Source organism: Clarias gariepinus, chromosome 8 (assembly GCF_024256425.1).
Source record: "Clarias gariepinus isolate MV-2021 ecotype Netherlands chromosome 8, CGAR_prim_01v2, whole genome shotgun sequence".
NCBI lineage: Eukaryota > Metazoa > Chordata > Actinopteri > Siluriformes > Clariidae > Clarias > Clarias gariepinus.
In genome coordinates, this window is record NC_071107.1 from 13,763,524 (window position 1) to 13,781,182 (window position 17,659).

The following is a 17,659-nucleotide window of genomic DNA, read 5'->3' on the forward strand; positions in this document are numbered from 1 at the left end:
TGTACTAAACTGTATATGGTTAAAATAACAATAAAAGCCTACTTGACTTGACTAGTAGTACAAAAGTGCTTTCCTTAAAATTTCAATATACATATATAATTTCAAAGTATCAAATATACAGACCTTATATTAGCTCATAGTAGCCTATAACTCTAATATTAAAAGTCTTTCTTCCGCTGTAAAAGTGCTGTTAAGTCTACAACCGTCTCTATTTCTGATTTGAAACACTTGATACATGATTAGGAAATGCAATTATACAGAATAGTCACCAGGTGGCGATATTACCGCTTCAAATACTACGCCCCACTGTGGTTATGTAACCATGAATAAAAATGCTCAAATAAAGTACAGATACATTTAATATGAATTTAAGTACAGTAATAAAGTAAATGTACTTCATACAGAAATGAATGAAAATCTTGTGCTCTCACTAATTCACTATACTGCTTATCATGTAAAGGGTTTACTCTGGAAGAGTAGCGTGATCCATCACAGGGCACACAGTCACCCACTAAGGGCAATTTGGAAACACCAGTTAGCCTAATCTGCATGTATTTGGACTGTGGGTGGAAACCTGAGTATGTGAAGAAGGTCCACAAAGCATGGGGAGAACATGCAAACTTTAAACATGAACTTTGCTTTTACAGCTAATTAAAATATTAAAAAAGATTGCAAAGATAAAATAGAAAAAAGGCACAAGCAACCAACCTCAACAACTAAACTGCATGTGATTGAAAATATGTGAGTCATGTTTTTTAAAATCAGTCTGAAAGTCACCTCTGGTGCAATCATATTAGAATGGAACTGGTTGGAAGAAGGGATACTCACTGCATATACCTGCATATATATGAATCTTTTTATTTTTACAAAAACATGCTGGACAAGTCAGCTGAAATGGATTGCAGAGTCTCTATGAGCAGACATCCATCAGCACCTTTAGCAATGACCTAATGGCAACACAACCCAGAGTTATGTGGAGCAGAAGGACTCTCTATGTCTTGGATTCAGAATAGTTTCATGCATGTTACTGAAGAGACAAAAAGATGACTGAACAGTTCTACTTTGTCCTGGAAAGCCAAAGCATACCATCATTCAGGATAACATGAACAATATTTCTTTAGGCCAATTGAAATAATAACAGTTAAAGATTCCAAATTAACTGTGTACATGGATGCTCATCCAATAAGATGAGTTTATATGCTAAAATGATTTAATTAGAACATAACTTCGGAAGAAGGTGCAGGACAGTGAATCCACAGCTCTGGTGGGGAAAGTGGCATCTAGACAGCAAGACTCTGTAGATTTACAATAAGCTGTTATTATCAAGCTTAGAGCAAGGACAGGCAATAGCTGATCCAAGAAATAGTGAGACCAGGGTTTAGGAGCTACTGTACATGCAAAATGTTGAATCAGCAGTATGTCCGTTGTGTCTGAGAAGAGGAACACCAAAGGACATTCTCCACACTGTTGTTGATTATTTACCTGCTGATGGATAATCAAAATATTATTAATAATATAAACATAATGAAAGGATCCTTAATAATTTAGACATTATAAGCATTATGTAAAATATTGAAAGCATCTTACTGTATTTTTATTTGAAAATATTTAAAGCATTTAAATATTACTAGACAACTGGAAATATTTTCATATTTGAAAATAATTTGTGCATTGTATGAATAATATATTCATAAGGATATACAGAACAAAAATTAGCTTGTGCACCCTCAGTTCTTTAAAGAACCACTAATGCTTATAAATAATTATTGCACTGGGCAACCTATGCTTTTAGAGTTAAAATCAGCAGAGCTGTGATTATTACCTAGGGCATTCCTACAGAAGGTTATGTTCCAACAGCCCTCCTGATATTGACTACAACAGAACACTTGCCGGTGGGATATTGCTTAAACAGCAGGGTGTTATTTCCACAATTAATGGCTATAAATGGTCCTAGAGTGATGTTTCCTGTTGTACTTTCATTACTTCATAAGCTGGATTTGTATATATTGCATGCTAGGAATCTCATAGAACACATCTCATAGAACACACACAACTGTCAGACAGGTAAAACAGTACTTTCTCTCTATTGCTTATTGAGATAGAATTGCATGTTTATCCTAGGCTAAGTGTCCCTGGAAACTTACACAATATATAACAGTATATTATACAGCTTACAGGATTGTTATTGTAAATGTGCCATACCTATATGTTTTAACTGTAGTCAGTTTCAGGGCATTGATTTTGCTCTTTAAAACCACAAGCCATAACAAAACATCACAAACACAGAAGTGCTTATTGCAAGAACCAGTATACCACTGTACTGACCTGCTTCAACCAACTCCTCCACAGCCAATTCAGTAGTTTCACCTAGAGGAATAAACTAAATTACCAAAATATGATAGACATAAATGTATGCGTAAAATTGAGTCTATGTTCTGTAATATTGCGCTCAGTGCCATCCCTCTCAAAGCAGTTTCAATTTCTAGAAAATATCATAGAGGCCACCCTGAGACCAGCCATAGCGCTGGTAGAGATTTAATTTGGTAAATAAACCATTGTCTGTGTATGCCACATAAATTTCCACTTTTAACACAAGTTTGTTACTGTATGTAACTCTCTCTAGGAACTTTTTAACTTTTCTTTCTCTGACAGAACACAAATAAAAAAAAAAATTCACAATATTGTGTCTGAAATGTCACACTTGACCCTAAATATTTAATCTCCTCTACCTTTCAACTGCACTCTTACCTCACCCTCTCTCTCATTTACACACATGTACTCTGTCTTGCTCTTACTGATATTCATGCCTGGTTTCTCCACTGCGTCCCTCCACCTCTCCAGACTCATCTCAACCTGCTCCCTACTCTTTCTACTGATCAAAATTAGCATCTGCAAACATCAAAGTCTGTGGGGACTCTTCTCTAACCTCATCCTTCAACATATCCACTGGACAGGAAGGGGTTAAAAGCCAATCCATGGGGCAATCCCACATCCACCTTAAACCAGTCAGTCATACCTATGGAACACCTCACCGCTGTAAACAACCGCACTAATTTCTCCACTCATCAGGCATCTTTCCACTTTCTAAGATCTTGTTAAATAATCTAGTAAAAAACTCCACTGCCATCTCTCCTGAAAGCTTTCATTCCTCCACTGGAACGTCATCTGGACCAACTGTCTTTGCACTCTTTATCTTGTTCATCTTCCTCAAGGTTCACTTTCACTACCTCCACCTCATCATGCCCACCACGACAGTGTTGTCAGCAAACTTGATGATGGAGGTGGAGTTGGTAGTGGCCACACAGTCGTGGGTGTACAAAGAGTACAGCAGGGGGCTCAGAACACAACCCTGGGGGCCTTCAGTGCTGAGAGTGAGTGAGGCTGAGACATGTCTGCCCATCCTTACTGCCTGTGGTTTCTGCAGTGGTCTTGTTTCTAGTTAATTTAGCTATGGTATTAAATAAAAATATATGATCATTTTTGTTATTTTCAATATGATTGGAGAGATACAATGATCTAGGAGCACTGAGAGCCTTTTTATAGTTCGAGATGCTCTCCTTCAATGCTATTTAGAATAGACGTCATTTGCGTTCTAATTTCCAAGTGTTTTTTTTTTTTTTTTTTTAAGTGCGTGTGTGGTCATTATACCAGGGAGCGAGTTTCTTATCTCTAATCATTTTTCTTTAACTGGAGCCACGTTATCTAGGGTATAATGAAATGTTGACTCTAAATATTCAGGAGCCTGATCGAGTTCTGTCAAGTCAGATGGCGATCCAATCAAAGTTGATAAATTTTACACAAAAGATTCTTCAACATCAAACATCTAAACCTGGGTTGAGTCCTCACTCTGAAAACCACCATCTGATGTTGTCTAGCGACACCATCCCCAGCAATCACCTTACAGTCTCTAATCTCCTTCAGATTGCACATCCTACACAGCAGATAGTCCACCAGAGTACATCCTTCACCACTCCTATGTGTCCCCCTGCTTTCTTTATTCTTAAAATGTGTATTCACTATTGCCATTTCCATCCTTTTTGCAAAATCTACAATAAGCTGTCTTCATGATCCTGTAGTGGCCCCCATGCCTACCTATCAGCTCCTTATCATCTCTGTTCCCTTTTCCAACGTGCCCGTTAAGGTCAGCTTAATCACTCAATCTTTCTTTAGACACTCACTATCACTTTGTTTGGCTTACTCCAGAAATTTTCTTTCTCCTTCACATCACAACCTACCTGTGGAGTATATGCACCGATGACATTTATCATTACTGATTCAACTTCCTCTTTTACACTCATTACTCTATCAGACACCCTTATCAGTTCACTTCTGGTATACTTTTCTTTAAGTATTTAACCTCCATTGTTTGTCTTATTATCTACACCATAGTAAGGCAGTTTGAACCCACCTCCAGTGTTCTTATCTTTGCCTTCATTCCACTTGGTCTCGTGTACACAGAGTATATCTTCCTTTCGCTATTTCATGATATCAGCACTCTCTCTCCCTTTATGAGGCATGGTGACAACATCCAAAGTTCTATTTTAATCTCTACACTTTTACTCTTCCTCATTTCCCTCTCTCCCTGGACACGTCTTTTTGTCTCTTTCTCTTCATTCTTCAGTCAACAGTAGCCAGTAGGGCTTGGGCCTGGCACTAACACTACACTGGCTTTTTAAACCCTTAGTGGATGAGTTGTTTAAAGAACAACTGATACTTATAAAAACAAACTGGAACAATTGTGCTGCTGCAGTTAAAATCTGCAATGCTGTGATTACATATGGCTGTGTGCCTACAGCCCTCCTGATATTCACTACAATAGAACACTTGCCGGTGGGATATTGCTTAAACAGCAGGGTCCATCATGTGTGATTTCAACAATTAATGGCTACTAGAGAGTTAAAAAATGTTAAGGATGTATTTTTACTAGAATCAAATAAAATAAATGTAAAAATTACATTCATTAGTCGTTCAAGGGTATTGGTGGCCTGGCTGTAGGTTTCTTGCCTACCATGTGAAAGGCCCAGGTTCAATTCCCAGCTACTGGATGCTGTGCCAGTTCTAAGCCTGAATAAAATAGGAAGGTTGCATCAGGAAGGGCAACTGGTGTAAAACCTGTGTAAAATAAAAATTTATTGAGGATCTGATGATCAGGACCATAAAGATAGAATAATACTGCTCATAGGTCTCTGTAAAGGTGCCTCAGCTTCCTCTTGGCGTTATTGCACATTAACAGCATAAAACAATGTGAATTTAGTGTTGGCTCACAGTAAATTGCACTGTATTCTTCTGAACAGAGGGCAACACGGAAAATCTGTTGTTATCATGCTCTATCACTGACATGTTTAATAGTCAGCTTTTACAGTTTATTTCTATGAACCATAAATTAATAAAAGATCATGGTCCTAGAGTGATGTTTACTGGTGTACTGTCTGCAGGTCATGAGACAGACTTGTATATATTGCATGATAGGAATCTCATAGAACACACAACTGCCAGATAAAACCTGAGACCTAAGAAAAAGGGTTCTTTCTCTCTTTCTTTTTGACATTGAAATGGATGTTAATTCTAGACTAAGTGTCACTTAGAATTAAACACATTATAACACAATGGCTCAATTGGGATTAGGAATTATAGAAGGGTTAAAATGATGTTTGTTTGATTTGAATCTCATTTTAATTAATTGGTCTACCTTTTATCTACAGTAATCATCATCATGAAGGTTTGGATTGTGTGTATACTTCTATGTGCTGCCTTTACACTGAGGACTGCTACACGTGAGCAGCAGGAAATCTTAAACATAATGTGATTATTTTAATAGATCTTAGTGACTTGTGTGATGCTGTTTGTACTTAGATGTTTATGTTTGTTTCTGCAGCTGCAGCAATCGAGACTGAACCTGAGCAGAATCAGAAACTTCCAGGTTAGTAGGTATATATTCCATTTGGTTGTCATTAGTATTGTAAGAATAATAGTGAAATAATCTGGTATTTTCCTAAAGAACAGAATATAAAAATCTATTTATTTATTTATTCATTTATACATTTATGAACATATGTTTTAAAAGATAAGAAAATTTGGCTATGGTTATTTGGTTAATTTCTCTAGGTGAAACTACTGAACTGGCTGCGGAGGAGGTGATTGAGGCAGGTCAGTACAGTGGTTCTTGCTATAAGTACATCTGTGTTTGTGATGTTGTGGGATTCAGACACAAGACTGTAAGATTAAGTTATCACTTGTATTTACAGCTGAGGATAAGGTGGAAGCACTTAAATTAGATGCAGATGCTGAAGGTAATTTTATTAACCAAGTAATATAAAAGATCTAATCAAATAGAATATACAGTATAGAGAGCATATTTTTTTCAGAAGAAATAGACTATGAATGGAATACATATGCATAGATGTGTATTATTGCTTACAGGTCAGAATAACGACTGTCCATTTGGATGGATTAAATATGGATCACGCTGCTTTCGTCTCATGAGGTCAAGTCAGGCCTGGGTCAATGCTGATGTAAATATAACAATCGTTAAACAAAATATGTCATGATAAAGAACTTCAATTTCACGATGCACTGGAAATAAGGATATAGCTGACAAAGAAAGTTTCTTATATTTATTATATAAATTTATTATTATACACTTGTGTTTAGGCTCAGTGTGTAGTTCAACAGGCAAGACTGGCATCTGTACAGAACGTTGAAGAAAACAACTTCCTGCAGGGTTTGCTTGACATGGCTGATGTATATGGCGCTTGGACTGGAGGTTACCACTTTCAGGTAATACCCTTATACTACAATGGCCTCTAAAAGAAATCTGAATTAATTCAGACAGTGGGCATCTCTGATACTAATCAAAGGTCCATGAATACAATTATATAAATAAAGATATTACATTTAAGACTCATTATGCCATTTATTTTTCTGTTCAATTATTATTATTAGGCCGTAAGTTATATGATTGTGTATTGTGTAGGGTGTATGGTTTTGGGTTGACGCAGCCCGGTTCCAATACACTAATTGGTTCATGCTCATCAATCAGGAAAACCTTCCATGTGTTCTCATGAGGAGAAATGGTAATTTTTTCCCTAATTTACATGTCTGCATTTATACAGATATACTTGTATGCTTTTGTCAGATACTTTTTTAAATTAATACATGATTTATGCTAATAAGATTATGACTTTTACTAATGATGATTGTTTTTTCTCAACTTTTTTTAGGTGGATGGTACACCGCTAAGTGTTCAACTGATTATCCATTTATCTGTTCTATTGACCTACCTGCATGTTAAAGGACATAAATGAACAATTGTATTTGAGTCTATGATGTGTGAGTAATTGTATATTGTTTTGAGCAAAATAAATTTTCATTTGTTTTGAGAAGGCTTGTCTACTGAATAGTGAAAAATTAATATATACTAACAAAAAGTTGTACCATCAGTTAATATATAAAAAGTACACTGTAAAAAAATCTTATGTTATATCTACTTAAAAAAAATGGTAACAATATTGCACATATTATTTTTAATCAGTTTTTAAGGCTTAATTTTTTTTTTTTTGTAGAATTTACTTAAATAAATCATGTAAAAAAGTCTAAATTATTTAGCCAGATGCATATTATTTTTAAGTATTTACGGCCTGATTTTTCCCCTAGCAGAATCTACTTGAATAAATCATGTAAAACATCCTAAATTATTTAGCCAGACACATGATAATTTTACCATTATTAGTGAAATAATCTTTTTTAGTTTAAGCAGATAAAACAAAAGGTATTCATATGTATTAAGAAAAATGACTTAATAATATAAAAACCTTTTTTACGAAATGAATACATAATGCATTTTGGTGTTAAACATGCTTTTACTGGTATCAAAATATTAAACACTGTGTGAAATAGTGTATATAACTTTTACAGCAGTTTTAAGATCTTTAAAACAATTTCTATGCTATTGAAATCAACTGTTTAGCATTGTATGCTAACATCTTTTCTTGTGGGAATAGTCACATTCTGTACTAAAACCTGAGAGAACTTGTACAGTAAACCATTTCTAGGTTCATATCTTCGTAACTTTGTAAAACACTAACTCCCAAAAAAATATTTAGTGAACTGTGGAGATTGACACTAAAACAAACTCAAGTATGCTAATGGCGGACTGAATGTTTTCAGAAATGTTCACAATGTTCAATATATTTCATTTATATTGCTGACACTAGTACAAGAAAGGAGCTTATTTAAGAAATCAAAATAAAATAAAACAATTTGTAAGGGGCTTAAATTACTTCTTAACATTTTACACTGTTCGTCTGTTCCTTCAAAATGACGTCTGATCACTGATGTTGTTGAGATTCAAATGAAGGTGACCTAATCAAACCCGGATAAATGAAGCCTTTTTTACTCAAATTTTTTGCCTAAATGGTTCCTTAAATTAAGCCTAAAAATTGCACTCATTTCCTTAAAAAATTTATTTCTTAATTTTATTGGTGAAATGTTCTCATTATATTATAAGAAACACAGAAAACCATTTTTTAAAAATGAAATATGCATATTATTTTTAATGATTACATAATTTTTTTTTATGAAAATTACAAGCCTCATGATTATTTTTTTTTACAGTGTATACTAACATCATGCCTTTACCAAATTTTTGAATTAAACTTTAAATATACTTCAAAATAATTGTATTATAGTACAATTTGTTTTATATATATATATATTATTGGAAAATATATTTAAAGTGAAAGGTTGGTCTAATTTCCAAAGTATACTTATTTAAACTTGTTTTTCAATGTCATTTTGGTTTATTTTTAACAAATGTACAGAAAGTATTATATTAGAATACAATTTTTAAAATACGGTAGTCTCAGTATATTATCAGTTAAATTTAAATGTACTTATTCATATATACTTATATTTAGTGCACTACTCTCTTGTGTGTGCGCTTTGAGACTCGTTTTTGCACGCTGAATCTCTCTCTCCCACGCGCGCTTTTAAACTCAGTTGTGTGCGCAGAAAATCACTTTTGCCTGTTCAAGATAATTTGTGTTCATCTGAGTTACCCTCTTACTCTTTTAAGTCCCTTATTGTACTTCCTGTTGCACTTTTTTCTTCAGCCAAATACACTTCTGGGTCCTAATTTCGTACCAGAACATGGAAGTGTGCTGGTATGACAATAAAGCATCCTTGAATCCTTCTTGTTCGGTAATCGGAAAGTGGATCACAGATATGAATTCGAAAAAGTAGATCAAATAATGATGAGGTTTTGTCTTAAAACGATCCAGCATGTTCAAATTCACTTAGACCACTTCAGCACTGTTATTTCACTGGTGAAAATATTAATTATAACCCCAGTAAAAATATTCAGCCAATTTTGCATGATAAAATTGTTGACAAATGTTGAAATAAATATTTTTATAAGCAATTATGTAGGGGGGCAGTCCGTGCCAGGGAGTCATTTTAGCACATAACACTGGGCGCTCAGTTCGGAGTGCTGCGGATATGTTTGCTCTAACGACCTGTGTTTTATCTCATAGTGGCCCTTTACATCATTGCTTTTGATTAGCATCACATTTTCTGAACATATGAAACAAACTGGTTTTAAACTTCCTGCTGGAACATTAAACAAATTAATCTGTACATTCATCTTTGAAGGTGTAGGTTTCATAGTCTATGTTCCTTTTTGGAGTAAACCATGCTGTGTCATGCTTTCGTTTCTGTTTCTTGATAATTTTTGCATCCTGTAGGTGCATCACCGTAATATCTTTGGCAGTACTTAGGTAAGTCTTTCGCGTTTGTTGACTCTGTTGAGTTATGCATATAGCCACATCCACCTTAAGGGGAAAAAGTGCTAAACTAGTAAAATAAAAGCGCTAGATGCTGTGGCATAATCACATAACTGCTTATAACTTCACTTCTATTTAACATTTTAATTTAAAGTATCACGCAGGCTTGACTTACCTAAGTACTGCCAAATTTTTATTCAATTCTGTCGAACCAGTTTTGCATGATGCTGTAACAAAATCTGTCTGGACAGACATACAGACATACAAATATACAGAAAGAAAATTTTCTGAGACTGGTGTCGGCTCATTTTTTTAAAGGATGTCCACAAGATTGTGAAGTGTTTCTGTGGAACTCTGTGCCCATGCATTCTGTACGGACATGGCCAAATGTTTTAAGAATGACACAAATATAAATTTTTACAAAGTCTCTGCTTCAGTGTTTTAAGATCTTCTTGTCAGATGTTACTGATATATAATCACAAGCATTTCATAAGAGTCAAAGGCTTTTATTTACAATTACATTAAGTTTTTTGCACTGTAATTCGCACTGGCATGCTGTCAATTAACTTCTGGGCCACATTCTGATTGATGGCAGCCCATTCTTGCATAATTGATGCTTGAAGTCAAAACTTGTAGCTTTTTATTTGTCTACCTGCCCCTTGAGAATTGAACACAAGTTGTCAAGGGGATTAAGATCTGAGGAGTTTCAGCCATTGACCCAAAATTAAGATGTTTTGTTCTTCAAGCCACTTATTACTTTTGCCTTATGGCAAGGTGCTCCATCATGCTAAAAATGCATTGTTTGTCACCAATCTGTTCTTGGATGGTTGGAAAAAGTTGCTCTCGGAGGATGTTTTGGTAACATTCTTTATTCATGGCTGAGCCGACTCTATTGGCTAAGAAACAACCCCACACATGAATAGTCTCCGGATGCTGGCACTGCTGGCATGACACAGGACTGCCTTTGACACTTATGAAATGCTTGTAATTATATTTAAGTATACCATAATAACATCTGACACTGAACAGATCCAAAAACACTGAAGCAGCAGACTTTGTGAAAAACTATATTTGTTGTATTCTCAAAACCTTTTGCTGTATTTTGGTCGGAATTAGCTTTTTTCAGCAATCTGTGCTATATTGACTTTTCTGTGGGATTGGACCAGTCAGTGGTCCCTATGGCCTTCGATGCCCATAATTCTGTATTATCCTGGTATTATAATCGATAATCAGTTTTTATTACACAAGCAAAGTTTTAATATTGACTGCGGTAACTCCTCAACATTACTTATCAGGTTTTATGGCAGCTTGATCCTATTAAAGCAAAAGTGAGACATACAGAATGCTATGAAATTCTGAACTACTGAAAAACTACTAGATCGTTTTAATATTCCACTTTTAATTCTTTTAATTAGTTAATTCTTAATTTGTAATAATGTTCTTATATTTCTTATAGTTTTTTTTTTGTTCTGATTTATTCCTGTTTATTGTGTTTGCAAATCAGTCAGCCTAAGAATGCCAGAAAAAAAGAATGTCAGACAGAAGCATTTTTACTAGTACACCAAGACCTACTATATTTAGAACACAAATTATATTTGTAATTTTGAACAAAAATGTTTATAATAATGCATATAATAATAATTGCTCAATCACAATAAATTATTGACTACACAAAGACTAACAATAAACAACCAACTCAACCACTTTTATTGTAACAGAGGTTTAAGAGAGGTTTTTCTCCATAATTTCATAATTAACCCCATGCACAACACAAAGTTAGCCTTTTATGTGCCTTTTTGTTTGTTTCTTTGTTTCTTTATTATTATTATTGTTGTTGTTGGCATTATTGTAATAATATCCTTATTATTATTATATGTATTAATATTGTTATTATTATATTTGTAAGTGTGTTGATACTTTTACCATCAAGCATAATCTCAACTATATTGATTGTAGTTATTATTTCCCAAAGGATATAAACCAATGCAAAGAGAACATTGCCATTACCTTTTTCTTAGTATGTTAAATAGATAAAATGTTGGGTGTTGGTCTGTATTCTGTTTACTTTTTATAATTAGGCTTATAAGTATGTCTTTTCTTAGACTCTTATAAATATCAGGTCAACATTAATAATGTTATTTCCTGCCATATATATATATAAAGGAAAAGGAAACATCTCCAAAAATTTGTGTGAGCATTTTAAAGATTCTACTTTTCACTTTGTTGTCAATAATATGTATAGATGTATTGCATTAAAAAGAATGCAAAATAGGAGCATTTTCAATAGTAGTCTCAGAGTTGTGGACCGCACAGTGCTCTGTGGTTCATGATTCACCACATTTGTTGCTATGCTATAAATGTGTCTCTCCCACTGCTGCTCAAATCCAATACATATATATTTAGCATTTTTAGCCAACAATTGTTAAAGGAAATAAACTTTTTCCACTTCTATTTGACAGTCATCCCCTTCCTCCAACTTAGCTTTCATTTTAACATTTTATATTGTTAAATATGTATATCTGTATTGTCAAAGTTGATGTTTTTAGTAACTAGTCAAAGTGACGAATGAACGGAGAATATTGTCTAGGAGTGGATAAGTTAGTGTTACCCTCCCAGGCCCGATGGGGGTCAGGGGGAGGTTTCTTGAAGCCCTGTGTGTGTGTGTGTGTGTGTGTGTGTAGTTAGAAAGAAAGAGGCACAAAACTTTAGCTTGTGTTTTGCTTGGCTGTAAGATTTAATGTGCATTTTCATAAGCAGAAAAAAATAACATTATTTATTTTATAGTTAACAATTGTAACGTCCCTGCCACCTCAGTCCGGGAGGTTAAGATCTGGGTCACCGGATTACTGAGCCGCTCCTTTGTCTCCCCCTAGTGTGTCTGTGTGTACATGTCTCCCTGTATTGTTATTAGCACCAAATTAAGATCCCCTGTCTACCCTTGTGTGTGTCTCTATTTATAGCCCAGCCGAACCCTTATCCCGTCTGTTCACTGCCGTGCACCATTGTATTTTCATCTAAGTCTGATCATATGTGTGTATGTGTTTTCATAGGACTGAGCGGTGTCTGCAGGGACGGGTACAGCGCGGGGGTTTAACGGAACCGTCTTCACGGTCAAGGTCAAGGCTGAGTGAGCCTCAGTACGCTGGGTTTTTAGCCCCTTCAGAGCTATTCGTTCTGTGTTATGTTGCTTAATGTTGTCGAACCCTACCCGCCTGCAGACCCACAGTTTTCCGTAGTTTTTGTTTTCTTTTTCTTTTGGTGTTTTAAGTTGTGTATAATCAAAAAAGAAAGAAGGAATAAAAAAAACTATAATTATTTAATCCTGCATCTGCGTTCGCTTACTTCACCCACAGACATGACAACAATAAGTACCATGTAACATCAGGTACAGTGGTGTGAAAAACTATTTGCCCCCTTCCTGATTTCTTATTCTTTTGCATGTTTGTCACACAAAATGTTTCTGATCATCAAACACATTTAACTATTAGTCAAAGATAACATAATTGAACACAAAATGCAGTTTTTAAATTATGGTTTTTATTATTTAGGGAGAAAAAAAATCCAAACCCCCTAAACCTAATAACTGGTTGGGCCACCCTTAACAGCAATAACTGCAATCAAGCGTTTGCGATAACTTGCAACGAGTCTTTTACAGCGCTCTGGAGGAATTTTGGCCCACTCATCTTTGCAGAATTGTTGTAATTCAGCTTTGTTTGAGGATTTTCTAGCATAAATCGCCTTTTTAAGGTCATGCCACAACATCTCAATAGGATTCAGGTCAGGACTTTGACTAGGCCACTCCAAAGTCTTCATTTTGTTTTTCTTCAGCCATTCAGAGATGGATTTGCTGGTGTGTTTCGGGTCATTGTCCTGCTGCTGCACCCAAGATCTCTTCAGCTTGAGTTGACGAATAGATGGCCGGACATTCTCCTTCAGGATTTTTTGGTGGACAGTAGAATTCATTCCATCTATCACAGCAAGCCTTCCAGGTCCTGAAGCAGCAAAACAACCCCAGACCATCACACTACCACCACCATATTTTACTGTTGGTATGATGTTCTTTTTCTGAAATGCTGTGTTACTTTTACGCCAGATGTAACGGGACACGCACCTTCCAAAAAGTTCAACTTTTGTCTCGTCGGTCCACAAGGTATTTCCCAAAAGTCTTGGCAATCATTGAGATGTTTTTTTAGCAAAATTGAGACGAGCCCTAATGTTCTTTTTGCTTAAAAGTGGTTTGCGCCTTGGATATCTGCCATGCAGGCCGGTTTTGCCCAGTCTCTTTCTTATGGTAGAGTCGTGAACACTGACCTTAATTGAGGCAAGTGAGGCCAGCAGTTCTTTAGATGTTGTCCTGGGGTCTTTTGTGGCCTCTCGGATAAGCTGTCCCTGCGCTCTTGGGGTAATTTTGGTCGGCCGGCCACTCCTGGGAAGGTTCACCACTGTTCCATGTTTTTGCCATTTGTGGATAATGGCTCTCACTGTGGTTCGCTGGAGTCCCAAAGCTTTAGAAATGGCTTTATAACCTTTACCAGACTGATAGATCTCAATTACTTTTGTTCTCATTTGTTCCTGAATTTCTTTGGATCTTGGCATGATGTCTAGCTTTTGAGGTGCTTTTGGTCTACTTCTCTGTGTCAGGTAGCTCCTATTTAAGTGATTTCTTGATTGAAACAGGTGTGGCAGTAATCAGGCCTTGGGGGTGACTACAGAAATTGAACTCAGGTGTGATAAACCACAGTTAAGTTATTTTTTAACAAGGGGGGCAATCACTTTTTCACACAGGGCCATGTAGGTTTGGATTTTTTTCTCCCTAAATAATAAAAACCATCATTTAAAAACTGCATTTTGTGTCTAATTATGTTATCTTTGACTAATAGTTAAATGTGTTTGATGATCAGAAACATTTTGTGTGACAAACATGCAAAAGAATAAGAAATCAGGAAGGGGGCAAATAGTTTTTCACACCACTGTATGTATCACTAACCAGCAATACCGGCCTATAGGGTTGTGAGGCCCTGGGCAAGATTATAAAAACTGGGCCCACTAGTGTAAATAACTGTCATAGCAATTTCATGAGTCATGACAACATATTGAAGTGTATAAATGTGCATTAAGGTTAAACTAATAAACATGCATGGTGTAAAAACATGCTCAGATTTTGCAAGTAAAGTATTGCAGAATATTGTGATGCAAATATTTGTACAAGTGTGTTTGAAAAAGTAAATACAAAACATGAAATTAAATATAAACGAATAGGAAGGACTATATGATGATTACAAGACAAAAACGTATTGCATGATGCATTTGGAAAAGAGGGAGACCTTTTCTTTAGGAGGATAATGGGTGGGATAGATAATTAAAGATAGCCTAACACTGACTGTGGCTTAATGTCTCCATAATATGTAGGGTTGCCTAAGAAAAATAAGGGATAGTCCTAGTTCTTCATAAAAAAAAATAATAATAATAATGACATTATATGGGACACTCAAAATATTTGTACAGTACCACAGTGCACTGTAAAAAATGTCCGTAAATTTAACTGTAAAATGCTGTTTAAATGCTACAGAATAAAACCGTATTCCACAAAACATGCGATAACAGTCAAATTTACAGTGAAAAACCATAATTATTTTTCAGAGTAAGAGCTTACATTTCACAGTTAGAAACATATAAAAATATGGTTAATTGCAGTAAAATTAACAATATACTGTCACGATTCGGGTGTATCGGGCTGTTGGGACGCCGTGGGCTTACAAAGGGCAGGCATAGATGCAGAGGGTTCTTTTCAAAAGTAAAGAGTTTTTATTGACAAAACAAACTAATCACATGAAACTAAACAAACAAAACACTGGCTCTGGACAACATCACACGGAGGTATTTATAAAACAAATCACATGGGGATACAAGAAAACCCTTAACACTTCACATCTACCTAGAGTGGGGACAGAGACTCTCACAGTCAGGCTCTAATACCTGAAACATACACACACACTCGCTCTGTGTTGTGACACAGGCTCAGTTACAAACAGGCTCTAATACCTGAGACATACACACACCCTCGCTCTGTGTTGTGACACAGGCTCAGTTACAAACAGGCTCTAATACCTGAGACATACACACACCCTCGCTCTGTGTTGAGACACAGGCTCTAGTACACACAGGCTCTAATACCTGGGACATACACAGTTACAAACAGGCTCTAATACCTGGGACATACACACACTCTCCTCTGTGTTGTGACACAGGCTCAAGTACACACAGGCTCTAATACCTGGGACATACACACACTCTCCTCTGTGTTGTGACAGAGGCTCAAGTACACACAGGCTTTAATACCTGGGACAGACACACACTCACTCTAGGCTAGACATTTTACCCTCATAGGGCTGTGATAAAGGCTTAAAAACACATCTTGTGTACACGTAATCCAGGTTCTTGCTGGTGGAATAAAACCTTGTCTGCTACTACGAGAGCCACACAACACAACTCACGCTCCTATGAGCGGCATACTCAACTCACACGACCCACGCTCCTATGAGCGGCACACACACGACCCACGCTCCTATGAGCGGCACACACACGACCCACGCTCCTATGAGCGGCACACACACGACCCACGCTCCTATGAGCGGCACACACACGACCCACGCTCCTATGAGCGGCACACACACGACCCACGCTCCTATGAGCGGCACACACACGACCCACGCTCCTATGAGCGGCACACACACGACCCACGCTCCTATGAGCGGCACACACACGACCCACGCTCCTATGAGCGGCACACACACGACCCACGCTCCTATGAGCGGCACACACACGACCCACGCTCCTATGAGCGGCACACACACGACCCACGCTCCTATGAGCGGCACACACACGACCCACGCTCCTATGAGCGGCACACACACGACCCACGCTCCTATGAGCGGCACACACACGACCCACGCTCCTATGAGCGGCACACACACGACCCACGCTCCTATGAGCGGCACACACACGACCCACGCTCCTATGAGCGGCACACACACGACCCACGCTCCTATGAGCGGCACACACACGACCCACGCTCCTATGAGCGGCACACACACGACCCACGCTCCTATGAGCGGCACACACACGACCCACGCTCCTATGAGCGGCACACACACGACCCACGCTCCTATGAGCGGCACACACACGACCCACGCTCCTATGAGCGGCACACACACGACCCACGCTCCTATGAGCGGCACACACACGACCCACGCTCCTATGAGCGGCACACACACGACCCACGCTCCTATGAGCGGCACACACACGACCCACGCTCCTATGAGCGGCACACACACGACCCACGCTCCTATGAGCGGCACACACACGACCCACGCTCCTATGAGCGGCACACACACGACCCACGCTCCTATGAGCGGCACACACACGACCCACGCTCCTATGAGCGGCACACACACGACCCACGCTCCTATGAGCGGCACACACACGACCCACGCTCCTATGAGCGGCACACACACGACCCACGCTCCTATGAGCGGCACACACACGACCCACGCTCCTATGAGCGGCACACACACGACCCACGCTCCTATGAGCGGCACACACACGACCCACGCTCCTATGAGCGGCACACACACGACCCACGCTCCTATGAGCGGCACACACACGACCCACGCTCCTATGAGCGGCACACACACGACCCACGCTCCTATGAGCGGCACACACACGACCCACGCTCCTATGAGCGGCACACACACGACCCACGCTCCTATGAGCGGCACACACACGACCCACGCTCCTATGAGCGGCACACACACGACCCACGCTCCTATGAGCGGCACACACACGACCCACGCTCCTATGAGCGGCACACACACATCATG

The 17,659-nt window shown here is 37.9% G+C and overlaps 1 protein-coding gene across 1 annotated transcript; it reads left to right on the forward strand.

The window, feature by feature from the left end:
- Positions 1–4,084: 4,084 nt before the first annotated feature.
- Positions 4,085–7,313, forward strand: LOC128528848 (galactose-specific lectin nattectin-like). Its single transcript, XM_053502007.1, has 8 exons — positions 4,085–4,141; positions 5,854–5,920; positions 6,106–6,147; positions 6,246–6,290; positions 6,421–6,512; positions 6,652–6,777; positions 6,974–7,073; positions 7,221–7,313. The coding sequence occupies exons 1-8, from the start codon at positions 4,085–4,087 to the stop codon at positions 7,289–7,291; spliced, it is 600 nt and encodes a 199-aa protein (XP_053357982.1). The 3' UTR covers positions 7,292–7,313.
- The last annotated feature ends 10,346 nt before the right edge of the window (positions 7,314–17,659 follow it).

Excerpts from the sequence above, each read along its gene's own strand:
- LOC128528848 (XM_053502007.1), top strand. The coding sequence starts at position 4,085 with ATGCCTACCTATCAGCTCCTTATCATCTCTGTTCCCTTTTCCAACGTG. Across the intron at positions 6,291-6,420 it reads ATTAGATGCAGATGCTGAAG|GTCAGAATAACGACTGTCCA; the intron begins GTAATTTTATTA and ends TATTGCTTACAG. Across the intron at positions 6,778-6,973 it reads CTGGAGGTTACCACTTTCAG|GGTGTATGGTTTTGGGTTGA; the intron begins GTAATACCCTTA and ends TGTATTGTGTAG.